This window comes from Chrysemys picta, chromosome 3 (assembly GCF_011386835.1).
Source record: "Chrysemys picta bellii isolate R12L10 chromosome 3, ASM1138683v2, whole genome shotgun sequence".
NCBI classification, from domain to species: Eukaryota; Metazoa; Chordata; order Testudines; family Emydidae; genus Chrysemys; species Chrysemys picta.
This window is the reverse complement of record NC_088793.1, coordinates 151223639-151251274: the sequence shown is the minus strand read 5'-3', so window position 1 is coordinate 151251274 and position 27636 is coordinate 151223639. Positions and strand designations below refer to the sequence as shown.

The window sequence follows — 27636 nt, the reverse complement described above, 5'->3', positions numbered from 1 at the left end:
CATATTGAGTTTGTAGGTGAACAGCTTGAACTGTGCAGGCAATTCCTGGTTTGTTTGGTTCTTTGGCTGTGTTGCCAGAGTTGCTCTACTACGTTCCAGAAAAGGGGGAAACAGTACAATTAGAACAGTCTCACAGGCTGCAAAATGAGGATGGGCTGGGTCTTTGAATGGGATGAAAAGTTGACTATTTTACTTTCCAAACTAGACCTCCATCCACTGTCATTTATTAAACTATCTGTGGGGCTTCTCTTTAATTTTTAAAATAGCATTTGGAGGAGGAAGGTCTGGATGCAGAGATGGGATCTATCCAGCTTCTTTTGGAATAGCACTCTGATTACATGCAATGATAGCAGAAGTCTGTCCTGTTCTTCCCCATCTTGAGAAGTGACCGCTGGCATTCTCTGCATAAACAGTACAGTCTCTAGGACCAGAGCGGAGTCAAGGATGACACAATGTGATGTGCAGACCATGACTACATCTGGAAAGCAGATTGGGGGATTTCCTAATTTGTGTGTTTAATTGCAGGGTTCAATTAAAGTTAGTGTGCGAACAGACAGGAGGTAGAGAGAACATGGAATTCATTTAACTAAATCTAATGCAATGGAAATGATTAATCTCTCTTGCTCATCTTCTTTACTTAATTTGGTCTGTCCTGTAACTATTTTCCTTAATAGAAATATTAAGAATAGGCTGTTCTCCTCCCAGCTTCACCTTTGTAATGGGAGAGTCCTTATGCCTTCTTTTATGGCAGTTGGAAATTTTTCAGTGGTGAAACCAATTTTAGCTTTGCAGATTTACTAATAAGGTACAAGCAAAACACTGCTGAGCTCCAGCAGTAGAAAGTTACTAGTGCATTGTATCCAGCCCAGGCATGGAAGTTCATGGTCTTGCTCTTTGCCTTTTTAGTGTTATGTGAACAACGTGGGTGAGGACAGAGGTACCATTGTGTGGGATTTAAAGGAAACGTGTATAAAAGAGGCAGTTTGTGCTGCACCCCTAAAGTGCCCGACTGCAGGGTGCCTCATCGCACTTACCCCCATCTTCTGAACTCGTCTACTGAACCAGTGTCAGTTATGTGCCTCCCAAATGTACTGACTGATGCTCTACTCCTGAGCAGCTTCAGTCCTGGGGTATTTAGCTCTTAATTCTTCCTACAGCCTAGCTCCCCCCAGTTCAGGCACTCTGCATGAGTTTACCTTCAGTCCTGCAGAGCTTAGGCTACTGAAGGTCTCACTTATCAAGAATTTAAGGTTTTTTGTTTTTTTAAATGAAGGTTCAAGGTGTCCCAAGACCTGTATGGAAAAAAAAAAATCAAGCTTCTTCTCTATGCTGTTGCACCATTAGTGTAGTGTCCATTACAAGATGGGCTGCAGCCAGTAGGCCCCATTTCATGAGGTTTCCCTCTTAAATCGGATTAGTGCTAGTAAATGAGTTCTTGGTGACGCCCGCCACTCCTAGTTAATTACCTGTTAGAATCTTTCTTTTAGCCCCTCCATCACTGAGTGACACCACAGATGTACAACACATTCAGCCCTAGTGTGAGAGGGCACAACTCTAGGGGAGCTGCCTCTGCTTTCTCCATAGCTGAAGGTAGCCCGTTGTCTTGATTAAAAGCTAAAGACAGTTAAATTCTAGCTCTGAACCAAGATGCTCAGAGAATCTCCTCCCCCTGAGCTAGCTGAATGGCACGGCTGTTGAGCCTAGCAGGGAAGAGGTTAAATAAACACTAATCTTCCGTTGGAAGGTTTTGCTAATCCAAGGCAATAGACCCAGTACAGTGTGGCGAGGGGCTGTTTGCAAGGTGGGCTGTCCTTCGGACTCTACCAAAAAGTAGCAAAGCAGGTGGGGACCTTGCCTTTCCCTTGGGAAAAATAAAGCACAGTGTGTGTCACTCATGAGAGAGCTGCTCTGACTCCTCTGTGAACAGCTCTTGAACTCGCTGTTTCCCAAAGGAGTCCCGCTTCAAGGGGCTACAGAAGGGGCTTGCTGATCTGTGATCCACTAAACCTCTCCTGAGCCTCTATATCGCTTCAAGGAATAGTGAAGAGCATAGGGGAGATCTCCTTGTCAAAAAGCAGGTTAAGACGTGGCCATTACTTGCCTCTTTGCCCCTTCTTCCTTTGGATTATAAATTGATTCACTTCCATTGTATGTAACAGGCTCCTTCTGTCGTGGGGCTTGCCAGTGGGCGCTGTGGAAATGCCAAAGTTGGGGGATTAGTGTGAGGGGCAAGGAGGGCTACATCCCAGTGGATTTAAATAAAGATCCAAACTGAGCTGGCAGAGCTCCTGGCCAGGGCAGAGGAAACCAGGTTCAATGAGGGAGTCTGAGCTCCCAGTGACTAAGCCTCAACGGCCGAGCACATCATTAACTCGGTAAGAACTGGCAGCGATGAGGGAGGTTCCCAGCATGGAGCCTGTCTAGGAACTTGCAGGCAATGCAGCTGGTGCTTGTCGGCTCAGCTGACCTCCAAAGGCTGCCGCTAGGAGCAGAAACCAGGAAAGTGAAATGATCCTACTTTAAATAGCGCACTGGAAAAGGTGAGTGGCAGCCAGAGCTGGAGGGCAGGAGAGAGCAAAGTAGGGAGTGAAAAAGTTTGTTGAGGAAGACTTTTTTAATCACAGTCACAGAAGAAGGCAGTAGACCCTGCTCCACCTTGTTTTTTCCCCAAAGATGAAGTCCAGGTAATTCTTTGGCAGCTTGTTCTCAAATGTTGATGTTTTTTAAAACTGAAAACAAATGACTTATGAGTGACCCTACAATAATCGTGCACCCAGCTGCAGTGTTGGTAAGCAAGTCAATATAACAACAAGCCTATGAACATGGGGAGGTCTGAACTTTAGTAAGGAAATGGAGTTCAATTCCCACCTTCCTAGGGCTTTTGGTAACGTATAAAAGTGGGAGCAGTGTGCTGACTGCATCCTAGTTCAGATATATTTAGCTTATCCTTCCAATTAGTAGCAATAGCTTGTGTCTTATTTCTATTTATCCTCCTCTTCAGAGGCAGCATTGGAGTCGACCCCACTACTGCAAGATGCCGTGCAGAATTCTCCAAGTTCAAAGCAATGGGGCCACAGACCTGGCCACTGGCTAACGCCAAGAGCAAGTTTATCCAAGCAGATGGGAAAAGCATTTAAGAAAAATATGTTTACAGGACAGCATGCCTTGCCAGGATCTCGCTCAGAGCAACAGCAGCTGGCAGCAGAAATTCTGCAAGCTCAGGCACACAGCATTTGCATCTTCCAAAAGAATTTGAGCTCTAGCTCAGACACAAAGTGCCTTAGGACAGGAAGTCCTTCCATTCAGCCCACCAGCCACACTGCTGTGGACAGTCACTCGGGGGCTGCAGCTGGAAACCAGTCAGAAGAAAAGGGCCCAGGATCTCACTCCAAAGCCATAGGTTCTGGCTTGTGCGCCAGTGAACGGGGTCCCTCCAGCAGCCTGACTCACATTGACCAAGAGGGGCGGGCGGCCATGGTAGATGTTGGAAAGAAGCCCGATTCTGAAAGGACCGCTGTTGCCAGTGCTGTGGTTCGCCTGGGTGAGAAGGCATTTGGGATGGTGCGGCAGAACCAGCTGAAGAAAGGGGATGTGCTGGCAGTAGCCCAGATCGCAGGGATTCAGGGAGCCAAACTGACCAGCCAGCTGATCCCCCTGTGCCACAACATCCCTCTGAGCCAGGTGGTTGTCTCTCTGAGCCTGGATGAGAGCAGATGGGCTGTGGTGATCCAGGCGCTGTGCCACAGCCAGGGTAAGACGGGCGTGGAGATGGAAGCGCTGACGGCCGCCAGCCTTGCTGCCCTGACTGTGTATGACATGTGCAAAGCAGTCACTCACGACATAGTCATCGAAGAGGTGAAGTTGGTGAGCAAGACGGGAGGGCAGAGGGGAGACTTCCAGCGTGGATAGCACTTCTCCTGGCACAGGAGCATCCTCACGTGGGCACTGAGGGTGTGTGCCGCTTTGGTGCCATATCTGCAGTCAGGCTGGGGAAACAGCAGCAGCAGGTATCCTGTATAAGAATGTGACAGTCTCTGAATGGCCAGGCCATCTCACTGCTGGGTGCTCCTCAGTTCAACTACTGGACAGGTCTCTGCAGGCATCCACCACCACCCTTGCCAGTAACCTCAGCAGAGGGGCCAAAGGTTCGGTTAGGCCATGGGTCAAAACTGAGGCCCTTCAGCCCTGTGGTGCCAGGGAAGCTGGCCTGGCTGCTGTAACCCGTCTAGTGCTTAGTCAGGCGCTCTTCATCAGTATTGAATTCACTTGGCAAATGAACACAACAAGGAGGAGTTTATTGTATCTTTGATCAATGACTGTGCCTTCAGAATTGCTCCTTTCTCCCCATCAAACTTGAACTAGGAAGAAACTTCAGAAGGAGACAACGGGGAGTCATTCTAGAGTCCTAGCCATTGAGCAAAGATTTTAATAATGGACAGAGGCCCATCAGCTGGAATTATTCAGCTCAAAGTCATAGTCACACCCCTCACACCTGCTTGGGTCCTAAATGGGTCTGATAAGCTCCCGTCCCCTGGCTGTGGTACTGGTGTCCATGAATGGAAAATTAGATGCTGGTTGACTGATGCCAAATAGCCCATGCCTAGTTCTGATTTCACTGAGGGGCATGATGCTGAATACAGAAGGCTACTGTGGTAGGGGGAACTGTAATTTGCACACCCTGAACTGCATTGCTCTAGTTCACTTGTGCCTGCCGTCATAACCAACTCATTAGATGTTCCTGCATGCTCACAGGCCAGTTCTGAATCAATCTCAGTCCATCAAAGCCACTTCCCCTCCCTCGCCCTTCCTTGCAGGGTCCTGAAGCAATGGCCTGCAGAGGAACATCAAAGCTTACGGTGTTGCCCCACTCCAGAGCAACCACAAGGAAGTATGACCAAAACTGGGTAGCCATGACAGGCTTCCCTGAAGAGCCAGTATGGGCGGTCAAATGATTGACTCAGTTTAAAACTACTTCATACGTTTTTGTACTCTAGCAAGTTTATGGGCTGTGCCTAAGGGCCTCATTCTGCTCCTTAGAGAAGTCAGGGCCAGAACTCCTCAAAACATGAGCAGAATCGGGCCCTTAATTTTTTATTTCTGGGACTTGAAATCCAGCCGAGCTCCAGCAGATGGATTTTTTTTATTTTTTAATCCACCTGCCTGCTGTGACTGTTTGTAGCCCCAGCTAAGGTTATCATGGAATAACCTAGTCTGATGCTTGCTTCTTCTATAGACTTTGCATCCAGCCAGCAGAGGAAGCCTGAGCTAACTCTTCCATCAATAATGCTGCTGTTGCTGAGCTCAGTGATTCTTTTGGCAAACAGGGTCATAAACATCCCTTTGCTGTGTTGACTCTGCTCCAGGGAAGGGGAGGAAATCCTTCAATATTTGTCAAAGGAACCCAGGAGAGGGGAAATTGGAATAGGCACTTAGAAAGCTGATTTTTCAGTCTTCTAAAAGTGAAGTCCTTGATGTTGCGGAGTCTTATGCTATTTTGGTTATTAAAGCCTGAACCTCTTGAGGCATGTGGCTAGACAAAGACCTCTGCTTTTTTTTAAAAAAAGGGAAAGTGCCACAAGGAGAACTAGGAAGAGAAAAACTTAAGTACGACCTTCATTCATCCTAAAAGCTCAAAGCCAGAAGGCAAACAAAGAGAACCCTGCGCAGGGGGCTGGCACATGTAATGATTTTTAAACATTTGGTGGTGGTAACACTCAGGACTTGAAATGGTCCCCTTGCCAAGGATGATCTTCAAAAGCAGGAGTTCGTTTTGCATGTTTTTTGGAGTAGAGGGGAATAGACATAGCAAAATATACTGATTTGTCAGTCTAAATTGAAAAACAAACAATTCTCCCTTAGAATCTTGAACTCAAGTTTTGAAAGTTTCTCCTGCCACAGTTGAGATCAAACACCTCCAGCAGAGCAGGGATTCCAGCTCTCTATGCCATCTTAGAGGCTAGTGCCACCCTGTGCTATGGTTGGAAAGATACAGAAGTCCCTAATTCAGATCTTGGCAGACCAAAAGCCTTTCTGCTTCTAAACCTTGTGTTTAAAAATGAAGTCAGACAGTCCCCAGTGTTGAGGAATACTTCAGCAGTAACAGGTTGTGGTTTTTTTTTTTTTTTTGTTTTTTAAAAAGTGGCTACCCCAAATACTCTTAACCCCTTTTTGTTTTAACTTGCTCACCACTGCTGTATTTTGGTTTTAAATAGTAACCTGAAAGCTTTACCCAACTGTCAAAGACCAGGAGCCCCCAACTTTAATTTATAGTGTGTTCCTCTGGCTTAAGTTTCCTGCCCTTTGGATACCAGTGCCGCTGCCCCCTTTGATACACACAACAGAGGAAGTTTTTAAAACAGCCTTATTAACCTTGCTTTCCTATTAAACTAGCGCTTTCAAGTTACTTGAAAATTCTTTCCTTTGCCTTGTGATTGATTAGGATTGTTGGTACAGCCTGCTCCCTAATGTTGTTTCAAGAAACATTTTATCCAGGGGTGAGACTATACATGACAGCATCAAGCACATCCCAGTCACTTTGGAGGAGATTAGCTCAGGTTTAGTGCAGCAAACTGGGACGGCATGGTCAGATTTAACCCCCACCCTCTTTCCTATACACGTGATTGCCCAATCCCTTTTCTTACTAACTCAAGGAAACACTTTGGAGTACACTGTAGAGTCACTGTTCATTTTAAGCCATGCTACATTTCAGGTACAGCTAGCAGTTTGAAATATATATTTTTCTATGGCTGAGCCATTATCCACAACATCCCAGTAATAATAGTGTTGCCATGACCACTAAGTTAAGTTTAGGGGATCCCATTGACTTTATGGGGTGCCTGTGTGGAACCAGATGGCCTAAGCTGGTTCTAATACACTTGGCTCTAGAAGTAGGTGGCAGTGTGTTTGTTTATATTGATCAGACCTTTCATTTAAAGACTGCTTAAATTAGCACCTCTTAAAATTCTATCTGAACACACCTTAATGGTAGATGCGTTACGTAGCTAGGTGAGAGAAGTGGTCACCAATGAATTGGGAGTCTAAGCACTTCAGGGGTGTCTACTCTGCATGTGGGAGCAAGCCTCCCAGTGTGGCTCGACAGACTTGTGCTAGTGGGCTAAAGAGCTGTGTAGCCATTGCAGCTCAGGTTGGCATTTGGAGGCTCTGCCCCGAGGTACACTTGAGAGCCTGACCTCCAGTCCAAGTCACAACATCAAAGCAATGTCTACACAGCTAGTTTTAGTGCACTAGCATGAGGCTGTAGACCTGGGCTGGGCTGCTCGCTCCCAATGTAGCTAGACCAGGGGTCGGCAACCTGCCGTATGTGTGCTGATTTTTGATGGCATGCTGCTGCCTGCCGGGGTCCTGACCCCACTCAGCCCCCCCGCCCACTGATTTCTCCTGCAGAGACAGGAGGCAGAAGCTTGGTCCTGCTGGCAGCCAAGCTCTCCCCTCCCCCGCTTCGTCCCCCAGTGTGGTGCTTTCCTGCCCCTCCCTCTCCCTGCCGCCAATCAGCTGATCACCCTTGGGAGGGGGAGCTGAGCCGCAGCATGCACGCTGCTCCGGGGAGGAGGCAGATAAGAGGTGGGGACAGGGCATATCCCCTCCAGCCCCCTGCCGGGAACACCCCCACAAGCCAAGCACCCCAGCCCTCTGCCCTGACCCCTGCACCTCCTCCACACACACCCAGCCCTCTGCCCTGACCCCTGCACCCCCTCACATCCCATGCCCTACTCTTGCACCCTGAGCACCAAACGGGAGTTCCTGCCAGCCCCTTGCCAGCTGGGGTCCTGTAGGCCCCACTCAGCCCACTGCTGAACTAGGTGAATGGAACATCAGGCTGGCAGCGGGCAGCGTGAGAGCAGCATTTTAATTTAATTTTAAATTAAACTTCTTAAACATTTTGAAAACCTTGTTTACTTTACATACAACAATAGCTTAGAGACCTTCTAAACACTGCTGAAATGTATTACCAGCACACGAAACCTTAAGTTAAAGTGAATAAGTGAAGACTCGGCACACTGCTTCTGAAAGGTTGCCGACCCCTGAGCTAGACCCTTACAGGTTGCACTGGGTTTCAACTACTGAGTGGGTGCTGAATTCCTGGCTAGTTTCTTTCCTGCTTCTCTCTATCCCACACACCTCCATGAAGGGGAAGAGTCTTCCTTGTAGGGAAGCACTGGCCAATATTAGGAACAAAGCTTCCTCGGCCTGTACCGTGCTGCTTCCCGCAGTCCCCATTGACCTGGAACAACGAACCACGGCTAGTGGGAGCTGCGATCGGCTAAACCTGTGGACACTGCAGGTAAACAAACTGTCCCGGCCCGCCAATGGATTTCCCCGATGGGCCTTGTGCCAAAGGTTCCCGATCCCTGCCATACAGCATGAAAAGCAGCATTTTTATCAAAAAGCACTTCAGATACTTAATCTGTTTGGTTTTCTTACAGTTACTATGAGATGTGATTAAGAGCTCTTCTATCTATCCAGAGAAGAGCAACAAGAATGATTAAAGGTCTTGAGAACATGACCTATGAAGGAAGGCTGAAAGAATTGGGTTTGTTTAGTTTGGAAAAGAGAGGGGACATGATAGCAGTTTTCAGGTATCTAAAAAGGTGTCATAAGGAGGAGGAAGAAAACTTGTTCACCTTAGCCTCTAAGGATAGAACAAGAAGCAATGGGCTTAAACTGCAGCAAGGGAGGTCTAGGTTGGACATTAGGAAAAAGTTCCTAACTGTCAGGGTGGTTAAACACTGGAATAAATTGCCTAGGGAGGTTGTGGAATCTCCATCTCTGGAGATATTTAAGAGTAGGTTAGATGTCTATCAGGGATGGTCTAGACAGTTATTATTTGGTCCTGCCATGCAGGCAGGGGACTGGACTCGATGACCACTCGAGGTCCCTTCCAGTCCTAGAATCTATGAATCTATCTGCACTGAGGTAATGAAAGATACAAACACTCTGGGTGCTCAAATACCATAATTCTGCACACAAGGTCCTATTACTATATCAGACCATACTGATTCCTTGCCATGGCAGAGAATCTCTGCTAGTTTAAGAAGAATATTGGTTAATGCACAGAAGATTCCTGCTGCAATTCCTTCTTGCAGAGCTGGGGGAAGAAGGGGTCAGGCTTGGAAGCACAGTTACCACACTTAAACCCTGAGCCTCAAAAGAATTTAGGCACCTAACTCCCAGACATCAGTAGCAGTTGGGTGCTGAAATCCCAGGAGGATCTTGCCTTAGATACCATGGTGATAGACAACCTTAAAACCAAATAGAGTGGTTTTTACATGTCAGGACTGAAGTGAATTGGCTGAGCTAAATAGGGAAAGGACATCTACCTGCACTCTGCCTTTGCCTAGCTTGCTGTAGCCAAGTTGACTGTGACTTTCATGAGCACTTTTTGTTCACCTACATTTACATCTTTAAAAAAAAAAATTACAGCCTGTTGGGTATTTGTTTTTAAAATCCCATACATCCTGATTCAAGGGGTTGAGGAACGATGAGTTGTATTCAGCAAGAGAGAAGAAAGTTTAAACCTGAGATTATGGGGCAATAGTTGATTTAACAAGCCAGGACCCACCCACCCCCCCCAGACTTTGAATTTTACTATAATTCCTGCATCTGGGGTAGGGAGGAAGCGGGATTGTAAGGTTCTTTCTTAATCTGAATAGTTGGGGCAAATTGACAGCTCAGCTCTGTTGGTGCCATAACATTTTCTTGTTACATAACCAAGCCTTGGAACTATGCAGTTATTCTGATATAGATAAGATGTTGAATTAAGCATGAGAGTCCATTTATTTTATGAGAATGTGTTGCCAAAGGGCATCGGGGAGTGAGTGTGATGTTTGTACCCCTGCTCCAACACACAAAGTGTGTTCTCAATTACGCACAAGTAAACTGGGTCGGTATTTTAGAGGCTTATTTTGCTCCAATACATTTTTAATAAAGACTAATTGTAATGGAAATAAACCTCTTTGTGTAGCTTTATTTTTGAACTACGCTTAACCCTGACATAATGTTTAACTCCCTTTTAAAGTTTTCAGTTAGGGTCTCTTCAGGAGAAGTGGCCTCTTCTGAATTTTCTCTAGCTCAACAGGTTGAGTTTGCCCCTGTGCCATGTTACAAGTTACTACCACGGACTGACAGTGATTCCTTCTACGAGGAGAAATGGATAATTTCTCCATATAAAACTTACTTGGGTGACGCTTATAAGAAATGTCAATTTACGAAAATCTTTAGAAGTGAGCCAGTCTAAGTGGATGTGCCAAAACTAAGCAATCACATAACCTTAGCACCATAACCTCAGTCATTCATCATTTCACTTCTTCCACCCTTCCTTGCCCATGGTCGGTCTGCTATACTCATCCATTGAGTCTTGGCTAGTAGCTGGGGTTTTGCTGCACAGTTACCATTCCATAGTCTCACCCTGCTCTCATTACCTGTTCCTGCTCAGTAAGGTGGCGCTCCTCTTACTCAAAGTGATTGTGTCAATAACTGGCTGTGGTAGCAGGTTTGGCACAGAGACCCCACTCAAATCTCCTATTTGCTGTTTGAAGAGAGATTAATTTGCCTTCCACCTTGTTCACTTTTCCATCTACGCTGCCCCAGAAGCAGACGAGATGTTCTCCTTGAAAACAAGGAGACACGTTAAGTGAGTAACTTACAGATTTTGGTGAGTTATATGTGCAAGTCCTGCATGCCTGGGCAATAGAACCTCTACTCGGTACATGTCAGAGAAAGGTATGGGAAAGAGATACAGAACCATTCACCTCCAGCTCACTGATAATGCACCCTAGATCCATAGTTTCAAAAATCATTGTCATGTCATTTTGGTGGCCAATGTGAAGCAAGTTTGGCCTCAGTCCATTTCAACGTACACAGGTGCCTCATCGCAGAGCAATTACCCTTACAAATGGCACTAAACATCCAACTCAGTCTCGAGGCCCAGGATCAAGTGAACCAAAGTAGTGGCTGATGCTTAGCAGAGTCCAAACCATGGCAGGGCAATGGGGATTTTGCACTACTGTGTTGTACACAGGAGGGTAATACAGGACTTCAAGCTGCAGAGCTGGCCCTCTGTCACCTTTGTAGCTGCACTAAATTCACTCACAACTGTAAACACCCGCTCTGTCTCCCCTAGTCTCCTTCCTCCTCTGCTTATTAAATGACTTGCTTGCTTACAATGAGGATGGGGTTGAAACAAAGGGCTGAGTGAAGTTTCTGTCCTTAAATGAAGCTAGTAAACCCCAAACTGCCTTGGTCTCAGCATCCAACACAAAGTGATTGGAACTTGGCCTGAATAGAAATAAGGATGCTGAGTGTGTGTGAAGGGAAAAGCCAGTCAAAGCTTACTGCTAGAGATGCCCCTACCACTCCCCTAGGATAAACATGTAAACAGAAGAATCCCATGAAAGGATCTTACCCACCACTGCCCTAGACCACAGAAACCCCCCCTCACACACACACACACACACACACACACTCTTTACCACCTCAGAATCTGCAAATAGGGCAGAAGAGGTGCACATTGTCATGTGAGCCACGAGCAACAAATCTACCCAAATGTTAAAACAGCCTCAGGATGTAGGCACTTCTGCACTGAACTCCTCTGCAGTTCTGGGAATCTCTGACGCCATGTTGCCTGAAGGCTGGGGCCCTAGCGCTGGTGCAAAGAGGCAAAGCCTCCACACAAATGGTCCAGTGCCACCAGCAGATGGTTGGTGATCTGTGGAGCATATCAGCGCTGTGCTCCTGCTTGTTTGGAGGGGACTCTGCCACCTCCCCCTCACAAGAATGGCTTGGGGAAAATGTAATGAGGGGACTTCCACAGTTTTACTTCTAAAGGCTCCTCCTGCAAAAGGTACCCTGTGAAGGAGGCAATTCTCACACCCTTGAGCGGACCTGAGAATAAGGAGCAAAAAGAGGACTACAGAGTAAAATTCAGAAATGCAGGTATGGAGGTGTCATGATTTTGGCTTCTCTTCCCCTCCGGTATCCACAATTCTCCCAGAATTCTGAGGCTCTTACAGTCAATCTGACACCTTCTCTGTTGGCCTGTTTGCCTTTTATGAATGTTTCTGAAATCTTCCTGAGCCAAGACCAGGTTTCTGAGAGGCTGACAGATTGACACAGCATCACCCCCCTAGCCCACCCCCAAAATGTGTATTCCTATCCTGGGTAGGCCCTACCTGCACCGATAGAACCTTGAGGGGTCTGACTCCCTTCCCCTCCCCCACCCCAACACCTCAGCAATATTTAGCTTTTCATGCCACTTAAGTCTCATGAATTGGTGAATCGTGGCAGCCTTCGTAACCCACATTTCTGTGGGCACAGGAAAATGGGGAAAAGTTGTGGCATTGTTTCCGGTGTCCACTGTGGCATGTTGCAGGAGCATACTTGCCCCTAGCTTGTCTTTGCTGTTTCTCTGTTCAGGACTCGTTTAGCCTTCGTCCTTTGTGGCAGGTAACCAGCTAGCCACCATTCCCTGCTGGACAGCGATGTGGACATTTAGAGCTATAAATCACTGGCCAAGATATAGTTTGTGGGTGCCTAACTTGAGTCACCTTAAAGGGACCTGACTTTCAGAGTGGGGATCTCCCACTCTGCCCCTCCCCTGAAAATAAGGCCCCTTTTAGATAGCTCAAGCTAGGCATCCACAATCACTAGTAGCTTTTGAAAATCTTGTCTCTGATAAGCCATTTAGGGCCAAATTCTGCTCTCAGTCACACCAGTATAAATCTGGGGTAACTCCACTTCAGACCATGGAAGTTTTACTCCAGATTTGGTTTTAAACTAAGAGCAGAATCTGGCTCTTCCTCCCCACCCCACCATTGGCCTTTAACTAGCTTGTGGCTCCCTTTGTCTGGCTCAGCGACGGTAATGCAGGCCTGTGACAGTTTTGAAACTGCTGCAGATGTGTGCGTTTTGGCCAGGAAATAGGCTTGCTAATTAGTTAAATGGAAACAGTTTTACTTCGCTCCACTTAACAGAACCTTGTTCCAAGAGAGGCTTAAGGTTTCAGTGAACATAAAAATAGCTGGAGGAATTACTGGTTGCAATAGGCTACAGCACTAACCTTCCACTTCTGGAGATTCTAGTTCAAAGCCTGGACTTAGGTCACCAATGAAAGTGGATTTGGTGCGTCTATCATCGTCACATTGCAAACCCACGACATAGCTGGCAATCTCTGCCCTAGAGAGAGGCACAGGGCTGGGACAGGAAAGGGGTTTGGTTGAACTGGTGAGCTATGTATGCACTACACCTACCAACACAGACTTCTCATCTTACTGCCTGTGACTGAGATGAGCAGTTGGCCAACTCTACCTCCATTTGTCCCTCACTGCTGGCTGCACCACATTTAAAGACATTTCAGTTCAGTGATGTGTGCACAAGCTACCCTGAGGACCTGGGCAGAAGGCAGATAATGATACAGGGCGACTATAGTTGCACTAGCATGGTGTTTGGAGTAAGTGATAGACCACCACCTACTGGAGTTTTGAGGCATTGGTAGTTGTAGGAGGCTCTTGTGTGCTCTTAATAAAACCTTACACAAGCTAGAGCAGGAAGTTGATCAAACATATGATGGACTCAGGTCTGGATTCACATTCTCGCTCTATGTTGACACTGACATTCTGCATGGCCCTAGGCAAATCACCTAATTTCACTGGGGCTCTGAGTACGTCTATACTGCACAATAAGCCTGGACTGACTCAGGTTTTGAGCCAAAGCCCCCCTTCTGTCCACACACAAATCAGTCTGATTCAGGTCAGCAAACACTCAGGACTCAGGTCCTAGGACCCTGCTAAGGGAGCGGGTGACAGCCCGAGTCTCACTGTGACTCAGGTCCAAGCCCTGTCATTTTGTTGTGCAGACACAGGTCAGGCAGGGTTGTCAACTTTCTATTCGCACAAAACCGAACTCCCTTGCCCCCCCACCCCCAGTCCCACCCCTCCTGAGGCCCTGCCCTCACTCACTCCATCCCTCCTCCCTCTGATGCTCGCTTGCTCTCCCCACCTTCACTCGCTCATTTTCATAGGCTGGCTCAGGGGGTTGGGGTGTGTGCAGAAATGAGGAGTTCAGGGTGAAGAAGGAGACTCCGGGCTGAGGCAGTGGTTGGGGTGCGGGATCTGGGGGGACTCTGGGCTGGGGGGTGGAGCCAAGGTGTTCAGAGTATTGGAGGGGACTCTGGGCTGAGGCAGGGGGTTGGGGTATGGTCTCTGGGGTAGGGGCAGAGCTAGAAATGAGGGGTTCAGGGTGTGGGAGGGGACTCCACGCTGGGGCAGGGGGTTGGGGTGCAGGGGGGCTCTGGTGTGGGACCGGGCATGAGGGATTTGGGGTGCAGGCTCATCCTCAGAGCTGGGGCCAGGGGGCACAGGAGGAGGGGGGTTGGGGTGCAGGCTCTGGGCAGCACTTACCTCAAGCAGCTCCCGGAAGCACGGCCTGTCCCCACTCCGTCTCCTACATGGAGGTGTGGCCAGGGGTCTCCGCATGCTGTCCCTGCCCCAAGGCCAGCTTCACAGCTCCCTTTGACCAGGAACCACAGCCCATAGGAGCTGCGGGGGTAGTGTGCAGAGCCACCTGGCCGCATAGGAGTCAGAGAGGGGACGGGCTGCTGCTTCTGGGAGCCACGTGGAGCTACCGCAGACAGGGAGGCTGCCTTAGCCCTGCTGTGCTGCTAATCTGACTTCTAACGGCCTGGTGGTGGTGCTGACCGGAGCCGCCAGGGTCCCTTTTCGACTGGGCTTTCCGATCAAAAACTGGACACCTGGCAACCCTAAGGTCAACATAGTGCTGTATGGAAGTGTTACTATGGCTAAGATAGTGGGGTTACAGTTGCTGGACCCAGGTTTTACAATGCAGTGGGGATGCTCAAGCACAGGTTTGGCAACACAGAGTCCACGCACCTAGATCCCACAGACCCAGCCATAGTGTTCAGTGTAGACACATCCTCGATTTCCCCATGAGTGACACGAGGACAATGCCCACTCCCTACGAGTTTTGTGAGGGTTCATTCACTACTGTTTAACAAGCAGTTTTTTCGGATCCCTTGAGGGAACTAGCCATTAATGGCGTTAGCGATGCTACTCCTTCACGATACATGGAGCAAAAGTAAAACAGAAAAGGAAACAGAGATGATGTTTTACTGCACATACCCATTAGGGATTATCCTCGCATTTCCAGGTGCCCACCTAACCCCAGCGCCACAGTTAGTAAATAAATACTTAATACCTTGGACAACCAGAAACATCTTTTTCTTTTCCTCTTCATATACAAACACTCCCTGCTGCACACGTTAATACAACTTTCCGGCTGCACAACTGAAAGGACGCAAATCCAGAAGAAGAAAAGGTTAAGGTTCCAACACCAGGAGGAGCTCGACTGCATGGCTTTTTGGGTGGAAGGGGGTAAGGGAGTTGGCTTAATTTAGGATTATGTTTGGAAAAGGATACGCCATCAAATATACAACACGTGCAATGCCGCAGCATTAATGCTATTGGTGGAGCCATAGGCCAGGTCCTCAGCCGGTGTAAACTGTAGCATAGCTCCATTGATGTCACTGTGCAGATTTATACCGGCTGAGGACCTGGCAGGCAACTTTTGCTTCGGTGTGATTTCCAACTGTGCAGTTTTAACATTTCATTAATGCCACTTTCTTGTCCTGAACTCCAGAAAGCTATTTTTAATGCAAGCCTCAGTTATTGTCTTCTAAAGAAAGCACAAGCACAAGCGCGCGCGCACACACACACACACACACATATACACACACACACACACAGTCTTGACCCTGCAACGAGCTGCCCTTTCCCTTCCTGTGTGTGATGCTGTATAGCAATGCTATAGCTCTGTGTGGCTCATTTGGCTTGTGCAGCTCAACTCCTGGGGCCATCCTCTGTGCCAAATCCAAGAAATAAGCAGAGCCGAGCGACGGGAATAATTTCTGCTGCCCTGGAAGCCTAGTTTCTCCTATTGCAGCTGGCAGTTGGAGAGGCTCCATTCTGCCAAAACTGAAACTTAATTGGGTTCAGTGGAAAAGACAAGCTGCGGGCAGGGCCTCCGCGATTCTGGGTTTACAGAGAACGTGGGCAACGCTGGCTTCGTCCCACTGGGAAAAAGAAGAGAGGAGCCGGTGGAGACGTCACTCACGTTTGGAAAAAACGCCTCAGCCGGAGCCAAATGCTTTACACTGAGACAGGGAGCAGGCGGGGGCAGACTGGTTGCCTGGGAAGAGAAGGCGAGCCCAGGAAGCCAAGTGAAAGGCAGAATGAAGTCAGGTAGAAGGGCAAGAAACAGACAAGCCCATCCCAGAGGCACATAGCCAGGGCCACCAGGGAGAAGACGAGACCCCCAGCAAAGCCAAGAGGTGGCTGGCACTGTTTTTCAGATTGGATGCTACAGCTAGGCCCTAAAAAACAGCTCAGTAATGATCCCAGAGCTTGCAGCAGTCCTGCTCTGGGCTATCAGAAAAGATACAGCAGAGGAAACTTGTTTGCAATGGGAGCTCAGATACCAGTTTGAAATCTTCACACTAATAAAGGCGAGAAGAGCCCAGCTGCTTCATGAAGGGCAACTTATTGCATGACATTTGTCAAGACACAAATATTTGGACCATGTTAGAGGTCCCTTGGGACTCTCTTCCCACACCTTGATCACGGCTGCCATGAGCAGAGATGGTCTAGCCACCTCTCTACGTGTCATGACGGCCCTGGGAGCTACCTGTCCCATGGCAAAGGACATATGTTGTTGTGAAGGACACTGTGGATGTAAAGATGCATGCAAAATCTCAGCCATTGGTAGCATTTTCCAAGTGGCTGTAGTGCAGGGGATCACATATACAGTGCTACAGCAGGACCAAACTGAATAGCCAGCAACCTTGCCCACGTGGTTATTTCTGCGTGGCCTTTTCTATCCTGCAGACTTTAGGAGTCTCTCTAAGGACCCTGCATGACCAGATGAAGCCAGCAGGGCCGGGCCACATCCTGGGAAAGCATCTGGTCATGAGGCAGTTGCTGTCCTTTGTCCTGAATCATCTAGAGTTGTGGCCCCAAAGCCTAGGTGACAGATGATCATCTCCCATATTCCCATACCGGGGAAAGAGGGATGGAAGAGATCTGCAGTTCATCTTTGGCTTCAGGTTGGACTAGGACGTGTGGCTATGACTGATTGTAAGGAATAGCACAGGGGGAGGTCTAACCGTGGCTGTCCAAGTCCTGCAAGCCATGAAGTTCTCTTACTCTAAGCACGCAGTCTGCAGTGTGTTATTCCACATAAAGAAATAGAGATTTGGGGCCAAATTCAGCCCTGATCTAGCTCCACCAAGGGTCGATAGGAGTTTTACCAGCTTACTCCAGGGCTGAATTGGCCCATTGGTTATTCATCTACATAAAAATCAGATGAGAACATAAGAACGGCCATACTGGGTCAGACCAATGGCCCATCTAGCCCAGTATCCTGTCTTCCGACAGTGGCCAATCTCAGATGCTTGAGAGGGAATGAACAGAACAGGGCAATTATAAAGTGATCCATCCCCTGTCATCCAGTCCCAACATCTGGCACGAGGCACTCAAGTAACAGGACCCAGATTTGAAAGTAGGAGGCCTGGTTGCAGTGTTCTTGGCAGAGGGTCCACCTCTAGATCTCTCACTCTGATTCAGTGCTTTAAAAGTATCCACATGCTCTGCAATTCACTTGACCTGCTGATCTGATGAAGCCAGAGTTGCAAAGCTCCTCTATTTGCTCCATGTTGGGTGAAGGGGGCTCCCATTCCTCAGATGAAGGATTGCATTGTGATTGGTCAACACACACACACACACACACACACACACACACACACACGCACGCATTGATAGACACATTTGGTACCTTGAAACACAGACAGAACGAGCACAGGAATACGTGCTGAAAGCCCTCACCCACCCAGCTAGCAGGGACATTCCACAGAAACTACCTGGGGTAATCTTAATAATCCACCAGAGATGCCCCAGAATGCATCATTCTGGGATATGACAGACACAGCAAAAGCATCAGCAGTAACAGTGAACCAACCCATGGGGTCTCAGGTGAATCAAGGATTTTCTTATCTGCCCCCAGAGAGCTCTATCTGGAGGGCCTGATTTTCACTTCTCTCCCTCTAGGGTGTTATTCTGTTATTTATGGATTTAATGAATGAACACTTGGGAGCGTGTGTGGACAAGGGCAGTCAGGGGTCGTGAAAGGAGAGGAAGAGAAAGGCCTTCCAGCCACTGTATCTGTATAAAGTAGTTCCACATGCAAGCGAACCAGGGCTTGCCTCACTGCTGAGTGTTATGCAGTGTGGTTTCGGCAGCCATTCCACCTCGACAAAGCTGTTATTTATTTACTTAAAGACTTGCATTCCATGGAAAAAGATGCCCCAAGATAGCTCTGTGTTTCTAAAATTAAACCCAGCTGGCTGGAATGGGGAGGGAGCAAGTCAGAGTGCCCCATTCAGCGAGCAGGGAAGCAGGCTTGCAGTATTGTTGCTGCTGCTGCCTCCTCTGAAATATTTTTCCTCCTCAGAAATCCGTTGGCGAGCCCAAATGAAAAGCCCTCTGTGCCCTCTAATGCGGAGACATATTAGAAACAACTCTTTTGAAAGCTGGGCTTTGATTAGTATCATCCTCAAAAACAGAAACATCCCAACTTGCTGTAACAAAACCAACACAGGATGAGCATATAAAGCAATTGCTTCTTTCTCAGCAGACCAGTTGAGGGCTTTGTCCCCCGTGGATCTGTTACTCATGAATCACTGGATGACCCAGAGTTTTAGTGCAATCAGGAAAAATCGTATGTGCAATTCACCAGGACATGCCACATTTCTGACGTTGGTTTCCTAGCTAATCTAGCCAAAGCTTCTCTGTAGTTCCTATGTCTATAGTACAGGTTTCTTTAAAGCAGACTCCATCTAACTCTTGTTAGTTGCAAAGTTTAATCTGCTAATCTACGTTACAAAGAGACTTTCAGGTTAACGGTTTAAAAAAAAAAAAAGAAACTAAATGTCCCTCCACTGTTACTAACACCACCTCAGATGAGTATTAGCAAAATAATTAGAAAATCTTTATTTACATTTAATCATTTATGCTGTTTACTTTTGGCATTTTTCTGTTTAGCCAATGAGAATGAGTCAGTCTATTTTTCTCTTTTGTTTATCCTCAATTTCATTGTCTGGCATCATGCCCTCCCCCACTGCTGCAGTGTTTGGCTCAAGAACTTCATGGCCAACTGCAGACAAGAGGATTTCATGTTTTAGACCAGGAACTGACCTGTGCAGGGATGAGGAAGGAATTTGATCGCCACTCCCTGCATGCCCACGTCCTAGCACTGGACAATTGGGACCATGCTGTATTTCCTCTGCCAAACATAAATGCACAGAAGGGGGAAAACTTACTGCTAAAACTCCACAGCTTCTGTCATGAGTCTCCAGTGGCACTTACACAAGCCCTGGCATACTTCTGCATGACTTAGTGGGATCCTTACACTTCCAACTGTGTGTGCACGCGCTTGGGGGAGGGGAAGCTGTATTTCCCACTACCGGCCACTAGAGGCTGCTGTAGTGCCTGTTCTCAATCCAGTGGCAAGGAGACCATGACAAGTAGGCCAGAGATACTGAGTGGTTGGGAGGGCCGGGGAGAAGGCAAGGTGAGCTGAGAGATTGAGAAATGGGGAGCAGAGAACAGCGGGAAGAGAATAAGGCAGAGTCTAAAAAGGAACCAACTGGCTGGGGAAGTACTCAAAAGATAGGACATACCACCAGGCAACGCTTGCTGTGCAACCTTCATTTTGTCCCTTTGTGCATACGCGTTATGAGGCGCCATTAACTATTTGAGCACATGCTATTTTTGCCTGTCAGCCTCATTCAGTGCACAGGCTGGACTTGCTCAGGGAGTGAATTGGGGCTGTGGAGTAGAGGGGACATGCGTGTATCCCCAGCCTCATTGGTTGTAGACGCTGCAAGATGTGTATTGACTGAGCCGGGAAGAGGCAGGAGAGCCTCGTGGTTCAGACACTGGCCTGAGACCCAGCAGTTCTGCCCTGCCACAGAGTTCCTTACACGTCACTTAAATCTGCATTTTCGAAGACGGCTACTCACCGAGTGTTCCTCATTCTCCTGGGTGCTTGGCCTTCGACAGCCAGGGTGTGATTTCCAGAAGTTCTGAGTGCTCCCAACGGCCACGAAAGGGGCTCAACACCTTGGACAAATCAAGCCCTGAGCAGGGTATATTGGGCACCCAAATACTGAGGACAAATGATTGCAAATTTGAGTCTACGTTTCTGTGCCTCGATTCCCCATCTGTTCAATGGGGATAATACCTCGGAGCATTGTGAATATTAGTCCATTATTGTGTGTGAGGTACATAGATACTACGGCCATGTGTGCCCTACAGAGCTTAAATAACGTTTGTGAAGCACTTTGAAAGGCTGATGGGAGATGCTATAGAAAGGCAGAGGATGGTACTAAGGGGATCCCTGCGATCCATTCCCCATATGGACATCTCAGAAAGAGCTCTGCCCTTTGTATGGGCCTGAGATGCTTGTTCATTGGTCCATTCAGCTATAATTATAGTGATTTCTGTCCGAAAGAGAGCTGGGTCCAAGCTACACAGGATTGAGCTGGTAAGATTGTTTGGACCTAGGGCTTTGAGAGTGGGTTAAAAAGTAAAGGGTAAAGCTGCTTTAATGTCAGACCCAATCCCTGTCCTTCTCCCCACCCCTGCCCCACGGCAAGCTTGGGCTGTGCTGGGCAGGCACCCCTGACCTTGGCTGGGAGGGGATTAATGGGGAGCTGGCAATTTCTTCACAAAGAAGGAATCTTGTTTAGGAGAGAGGCTAAGATTGCAGGTTTGGAGTTTCTCTTTTTGACCCCACTGAAAGGCTGGGACGTGCCTACTGGTGCCTCCCAGTGCTGAGACTCAGATGCTGGAACGGAGCAAGCGCCTCAGGACCACGGCCGCAATCAGTGGTTGTAACTTCATATCAGCACAGTTGGAAAGTGGCTTTTGTGATGAAACGCTGCATAGTCCCTTTGGTTACAGAGGCAGCTTTGACTCTCCAAGCTGGAGGGGCGGGGGCAGGCAGGGGCCCTGGAGATCTTCATCGATTCGAAAGGAACTGGGGAGCTAGGGAGGGAGGTGATCACCATTCCAAGAGGATGGGAGTGTTCCTTGTGTGCACTGGCAGAATTCTACCACAACGTGACACCCACTGAGCTGGGAGGCAGATTGGGCCACACTGCAAGTGCAGTTACAGCAGAGTAATGGAAACATAAGACTTGCCAAACCCCATCAGACAAGTGGTCATCTAGTCCAGTAGCCTGTCTTTAGCAGTGGCTAGTACTGGAGGCTTGAGAGGAATGAACCGAATAACCTGCCCTTGGGGACAGTGTGCGCCTAACTCCCATAGTCACGACAGAGTCACTCTGTTGACGTACACAAGAGTAACTGACATCACTGAATGCGCACTATTTTCCCAGGAAAGTTTAGCTGACGTATGGCACTGGGGTTTCAGTAGGGTCCCATTTTCATCCCTCACAATGAGAACATGACTGGTCCCCGGCTAGGGCTGCTCCTCAGGTCTCTTTGAAGTTGATGTGACCTATCACTACGTGGGTGTCGCTTTTACAGCCTGTGTCACAGCCAGAGGTCATCCCCCATCCTCTGGCTGATCATGCTGCTAGGCAAGCTGCCAAGAGGTGGATCAGGACTGCTGAGAGATGCCAGGTGGTTGTTGACCCCTTGTCCCAAGGCTACATAACAAAGAAGTGCCCAAAAGTATGAGCACGGCTGTGGGAATGAGATGGGAATGGTAGTACCCCAGGAAACAGCTGGAGTGCCAGATGACACCCTTATCCCTATGACATTTCAAGGATTGGTGGGGAGCAATAACTTTGCTATTCATAAAGAAAGTAAAATATAGGGCCTGTCCCTAGAAACCCAACATCTGCTGACTAGCCAGAGTCTGTGTCTAACAGACTGACAGCAGGTCTCCCCTATCTAATGAAATCCCTCCTACCCAGACAAATCTGGTGTTGCCAAAGCTATTTAGACCACCTGAAACCCATTGTAAGCCACATGCTTGTATCTTTCTCAGCTTTATAGGGATACGGATCAGGATTCTGGACAGAGCACAACCCTCTTCTATGCACATCCACAGAGTTACGGGCTTTAGCATAGTGTATGTAATTCACTGCCTGTGTCCATATATATGCCGGTGATCCCTATGGCAACTCTATGTGCACTTTCCCAGGCTGATGCTTTCACTGACATAATCCCTGAAAACCTGGCAGGGATAAGACAATGCATAGGATTTGCCATATTAAGACAGACCACCTACTCCTGTGTGACCCCTGCTCAATGCCACACAGGAAAGCATAAGTCCTTCATATATCATGCACCTGGATAATAATATGCTGTGAAGTAGATTTCTTCCTGGCCCTAGCTTGTTTATCTGATTTTTTTCCCCCTAGCTAGTATACTTAGAGATGCTATTTTATTCATATGAATAGCAAATCCTTTATGGCAATTGCTTATTATTTGCCTCAGTAATATCCTGCAGCAGTGAGTCGCACAGCTGAAAATGTGGCATTTCCTTGTATTCATTTTAAATTAGTCACCATTTATTTTTAGTTTCAGCACAAGGGTCCAATTCTCCATGTGTCTGTAGGCCCCTGCAGGCTCAGGGCCTTCACAGACAGTCAAGGAAAGGGACCCATCAGCATTCCATGGATCAGGCTCCAGTTTTCCCAAGAAAGCCTGTACATTGTTAATTTCACCTTCAGGGGGCATAGCTAGATGTCACAGCTATTAGAAAAAATCAGAACCAGCTTTGATCCCACCCTCCCTCCCTTCCATCAGTAATACCTGAAAAAGTAACAGCTGCTTCACACTTGGAGACACTGACTTCTGCTAAATGCATTTGATGCTGCAGCGTTACTCAGGCTGCAGTTTTCACCCAGTATCCTCAAGGTACTACTTGTTTCGCATTGTATTTGCAGCAGCAGCGCTAAAGGAGATAGCTCCCAAGGGGCTGTTGCTACCCCTCTTTCTGGTTAGTATGAAGATTAGCCACACACAAAGGAGAAGAGGAGAGGAGAAATCGCTTGATAGGGGCTTTAGGCACTAACACAACACAGCTGTTCAATAATAGCAGCAATCCATAGATTGAATTGTAATTAACAGGCTAGCATGGTGAGGCATGTGAACAAGAGTGCCCTCTGCTGGATGAAATTGGACCAACTCAAGCATTAAGTATCTCACCTTATTCTAGCTACAGGTCTACAGAGAGCATGGAAACTTTAATGCTACAAATGACTGTGGCAGCGGAGGCCTTTAGGGCAGGAGTGGAAGGGGAGCGATTGTGCTCCCTTGGGTACACCGGGAGGATGGTGTCAGCAGCTGGTTTGCAGCCCCACTTCCTTACCCCACAAGGTGAGGTGTGGTTGGAAAACCCAGACGACTCATCTTTGCTATCACCTGCAGCCTTTTCATGCTCTGCTCTCTCTGCAGCTGCGGCTGTAAGTGATCCCAGTAGCATGGGAATCTCAGTGCACAAGTCAAGCCCCCATTGGCCCCCTACCAGTGTCATCTCCCAGCAAGGGGTCCTCCAGTCCCTCAGCTCCGGGCAGGAGATGCAGTAAGTGAGCTGGAACTCATTGTCTTTATGTTATGTTGCACCCTTTGATCGTGGCTGGAAAGGGCTTTTGGAGCTGGTCTTTTGGAGCTAAGCTTTCCCCTAATTAATTAAACACATGGGGAAAATCGGCCCTGGGAGAGAAGCACAAATATTTATCCTTACCACAGCAAGACTAGCCCTTTTGGAGGGCCCTGCTTGATGTTTCCTTTCAAAGAGGCTTAGGAATGGGGCTGAGCCAGTGTCGACAAAGCTGACGGTGTCATGGCTGGATTATTTATGATGCTTGAATTTCAATTCCACACAACACCCAGAATACACAACCCCCTGGGCAGAAACCTGGCCCGAAATGGGCAGGAAGGGGGGGGGGGGGAGAGCTGGGGGTTAAGCCCAGATCTTGCTATTACATGGGAGGTCTTCCAAAGCAAACACTAGGAGACAGTGACTTCAGTAATGCTGGCTCTCAAACAGGGGCATGGCCTGTCTCCTTCCTGTATCCATGTCCAGCCACGGGCCCTGAACACGCGGGCAGCAGGAGATTGGATCCTCCCCCCTCCCCACCCAAGAGTTGTATACTCAAGCCCAAAGGCTGACTAGGGGCCTTATTCAAGGCATGTGGGCCAAGCTCCCCTCACAAGCCACATTCCAGGGCAGCAGTATGAAGGGTTGCTGCCTGTTCTGTGCATATAGGGACATGGCAGATTAAACACTTAAACCAGAGAGGGCTTCAGCCTGTAGGGCAGGGGTTCTCAACCTTTTCCTTTCTGAGCTCCCCCACAACATGCTACAAACACTCCAGGGCCCAGCAAGGGGAATGATCAGGGCTCCGGACCAGGGGATGGGGGGGGGGGGGGCGCGCCCACAGGCATAGCTGTTGTGGGGCAAGGAGGGGCTAGCTCAGGGCTTTGTGCTGGTGGGAGAGGTAGCTCTGAGTGCTGGGAGAGGGTAGTTAGGGGCTGTGTACAGGCGGGGGGGGTAAACTTAGGGGGCAGGTAGAGGGTCAGTAGGGGCTGTGTGTGGGCTGGGGGTAGCTCAGGATGCAGGGAGGGGGGTAGCTAGGGACTGTGTGCTGGGAGCTCCCCGTAGTTGCTGTTCCCCAAAGGCTCTGATGGCCCCCAAGCCAGGTCCCCCCACCCCAGCAGCTCTTACTGGCTGCATGAGCTGTCAAAGGGGGCTGGGAACGGAGGAGAAGCTGCAACCCCAGGCACCAGCAGGAGATGGGGTCTGGGGAACGCTGCAGCTGCCCACTCCATGGCACCAACCAGCGCAGCAGCTGCCTCACACTGCAGTGTCTTACCCAGAGCCAGGCAGTTTGAGGGGGCAATACCCCCTGTGCCCACAATTCTGCCCATGGGCTCCCAGCTTGAGGCCCGCAGGAGATGCCGGGGCTCCATGGCCCTGCTTAAAAGGGCTCGTGGCCCCAGACCTCCAGTTGAGAACCACTGCTCTAGGGCTCCCCATCTCCCTAAGGCAGCAATTCTCAAACGTTTGTATGAGTGACCCCTTTCACACAGCAAGCCTCTGAGTGCGACCCTCCCTTATAAATTAAAAACATTTAACATTATAAATGCTGAAGCAGGGTTTGAGGGTGGAGGCTGAGAGCCTGCAAACCTCCCTCCCCCCCCCCCACATGTAATAACCTCACACCCCCCAATGGGTCACAACCCCCAGTTTGAGAACCCCTGCTCTAAGGTACCTATATGGCCCCCATGAGAGTAGTATGAGTACCTCACATCTTTATACATTTATCCTCACAACACCCTCTGAGGCAGGGCTGTTATCCCCAATTTACAGACAGGTAACTGAGGCACAGAGATATTAGATGACTTTCCCAAGGTCTCACAGGCAGTCTGTGACAGAGTGGAAAAGAATCCAAGTTCCCCAAATTGGCACCCTAAGTAGTGAGCCATCCTTCCCCACCCCAACATCCACCAGAGAAATGTTCTGCTCTTCTCTTGTAATGATTAAGTTTTCAATGCCTGTGTCCTTTATTGCGCTAGACAGACCTCTCCCAGCCAAGCTCCAGCCCAGACATAACCCGTTTAGGATCCCCTGCACAGACCCAGTTAGTCAGTCTCCAACTCTGAGGCATCAGCTGTGATCCTGAGTGACAAGCAGCCCAGATACCCAGGACGGGAACATGGGTGCCAGCAAATAATCACATAACACCACAGGAGAGCCCAACCTTCATATCCGCCGCTACCTTCTAGGAAGACACTGATGAGATTAAGCCAGGACTAACTAAAGGAAAGCAACTCCCTCCCCAATAGAACTCTGACCAAACTGGGACTAATAGAGAAAAAACATCTCAAAGTAAGGCAGCAAAAAGCTACTTCAAAATGCCCATTGGTTATTGCAGCAAGAAAATCATCTAGCACAACAGCCTTCAAACCACAGTTCAAGCCTCAAAAAGCCATTGGTCATGTTCTTTCGTAGCCCAAGCTCAGCTCCCAAAAACTCAGCCCTCTCTTCCAGTGACCTCCATAGCACCCTCTACTCATCTGAAGATAAGAGATCCACCTGGGACTCAGGGGCAAGCCAGGGGCTAAAGGCAGCAGATTCCAGCGCCATTTGGCTAGCATACAGACCCTGTCCCCCCCGCCCACTGGGACAGCTCATGCCTGGGTCTAATTTCATTTCTAGTATACAGCCCCTGTGGGGCAGAAGCACTTACCTCCATCCTCTGCACTGATCTGGAGAGAAGAGACCGGGACATCATCACAAGGAGGAGAGGCTAGAAGATGCTCCTGTGCCAGATCCTTTCCCTCCCCAACCAGATATCAGAATGTTTCAGCCCACGCTCACAGTTCGAACAAGACATTTGTGTCTCTCTTTTTCTGTAGCGTAGACAATGCTGCACTTAACTAAAGCAACTGAAAGGAGTCCTTCTAGGCTTGATGGCCACTGAGTAGAAAGATGTGGTTTGCTCTTCTAACTATGCAGAAGACTTGCCTGGCTGTTAGAGAAGGGGGAGCGGGAGGCTGGGTTCTATTCCCAGCTCTGCCACTTGCTTCTGGGGTGACCTTGGGAAAGATTCTTTGCCTACATACTTGCAGCTGTAAAACAGGTAGGGCAGGGTGAGTTGAACACAGAAATCCAGAGCGCATTTAACAAGCAGAAAATAAAATGCTAGCCCCAGAGAGCATGCTCTAGTCTGCTCCCTGCTAACAATACTGCCTGAGCCTGTTACCTCCAGTAGGCCTTTTCTAGAGCTCCCTGGTGGAAACTGTTAGCTCCTGATTGCTCCTGGCCTGGAGCCCTGGGTCATTATCCTAACTGCTTCCACCAGTGTGGGTGCAGAGCTGCAGGAGACAATAGCAGGGAGTTAACGCTGGGCCTACCAGACCCAACAGTCCATGCGTTGCTTGAAATGCCCTGGGACCTCACCTGAAGTTTCCTGTTGGAACATATTGTGTTATGATGTTATGGAACCGGAGCCAAACACAAGCAGCTAGGGGGCCTAACATGTAGCCCAGAGCAGTTTAAAGATGAGTTTAGCCAACAAGCCATTCCTCCCTCCCAGAGCAAGGGAGGTTTATGTGCAGACAAATGACAGCTGTGTGCATTTCATTGGGAGAAATCATTTAATGCAATTTTTGATGCAAATTAGATGCCCCCCTCAAGCCCCAGGGAGGCTCTGTGTTTCAGGGTGAGAGAACCCTAGCCTCTGGCTATAAGCAACAGCCTCATAATTTTCCATTTCTGCATCTTCCAACCTATTCCCCCTTTCACTCCCTTTCCTCCGTAAAGTGCGCACCATTCAGCCTGTCTCTATCTCTGCCCTCCTGCTGCTGCGCCACTCTCCCTCCTCCCCCTCCTCTGTGCCTCTTGCCCTCACAATCTTCCCCACCCCCATCCTGAAAAGCTTCCTCCCCCAGGGTGAGGACCCTTTCCTTTCAGCTGGGGTCACTCCCTTGCCCTTGTCATTGCCATCAAGATGATGCTTAGCTAAGCAAGCGATCCTGTGACCTGGATCATAAGCCTTGTACTCCCTTT

At 48.6% G+C, this 27636-nt stretch overlaps 1 protein-coding gene across 5 annotated transcripts in view; it reads left to right on the top strand.

Moving 5' to 3' along the window:
• MOCS1 (molybdenum cofactor synthesis 1) overlaps positions 1-9517 on the top strand; it is a 50902-nt gene extending 41385 nt beyond the window's left edge. For 3 of the 5 annotated variants that reach the window (XM_042848518.2, XM_005289506.4, XM_005289507.5), the window contains one exon: positions 3002-9517. In XM_042848518.2, the coding sequence (XP_042704452.2) occupies positions 3002-3909 (908 nt within the window). In that variant the 3' untranslated portion in view covers positions 3910-9517. The remainder of the gene's footprint in view (positions 1-3001) is intronic. The other 2 variants (XM_005289508.4, XM_065589289.1) reach the window with 1 other exon arrangement.
• Positions 9518-27636: the final 18119 nt, after the last annotated feature.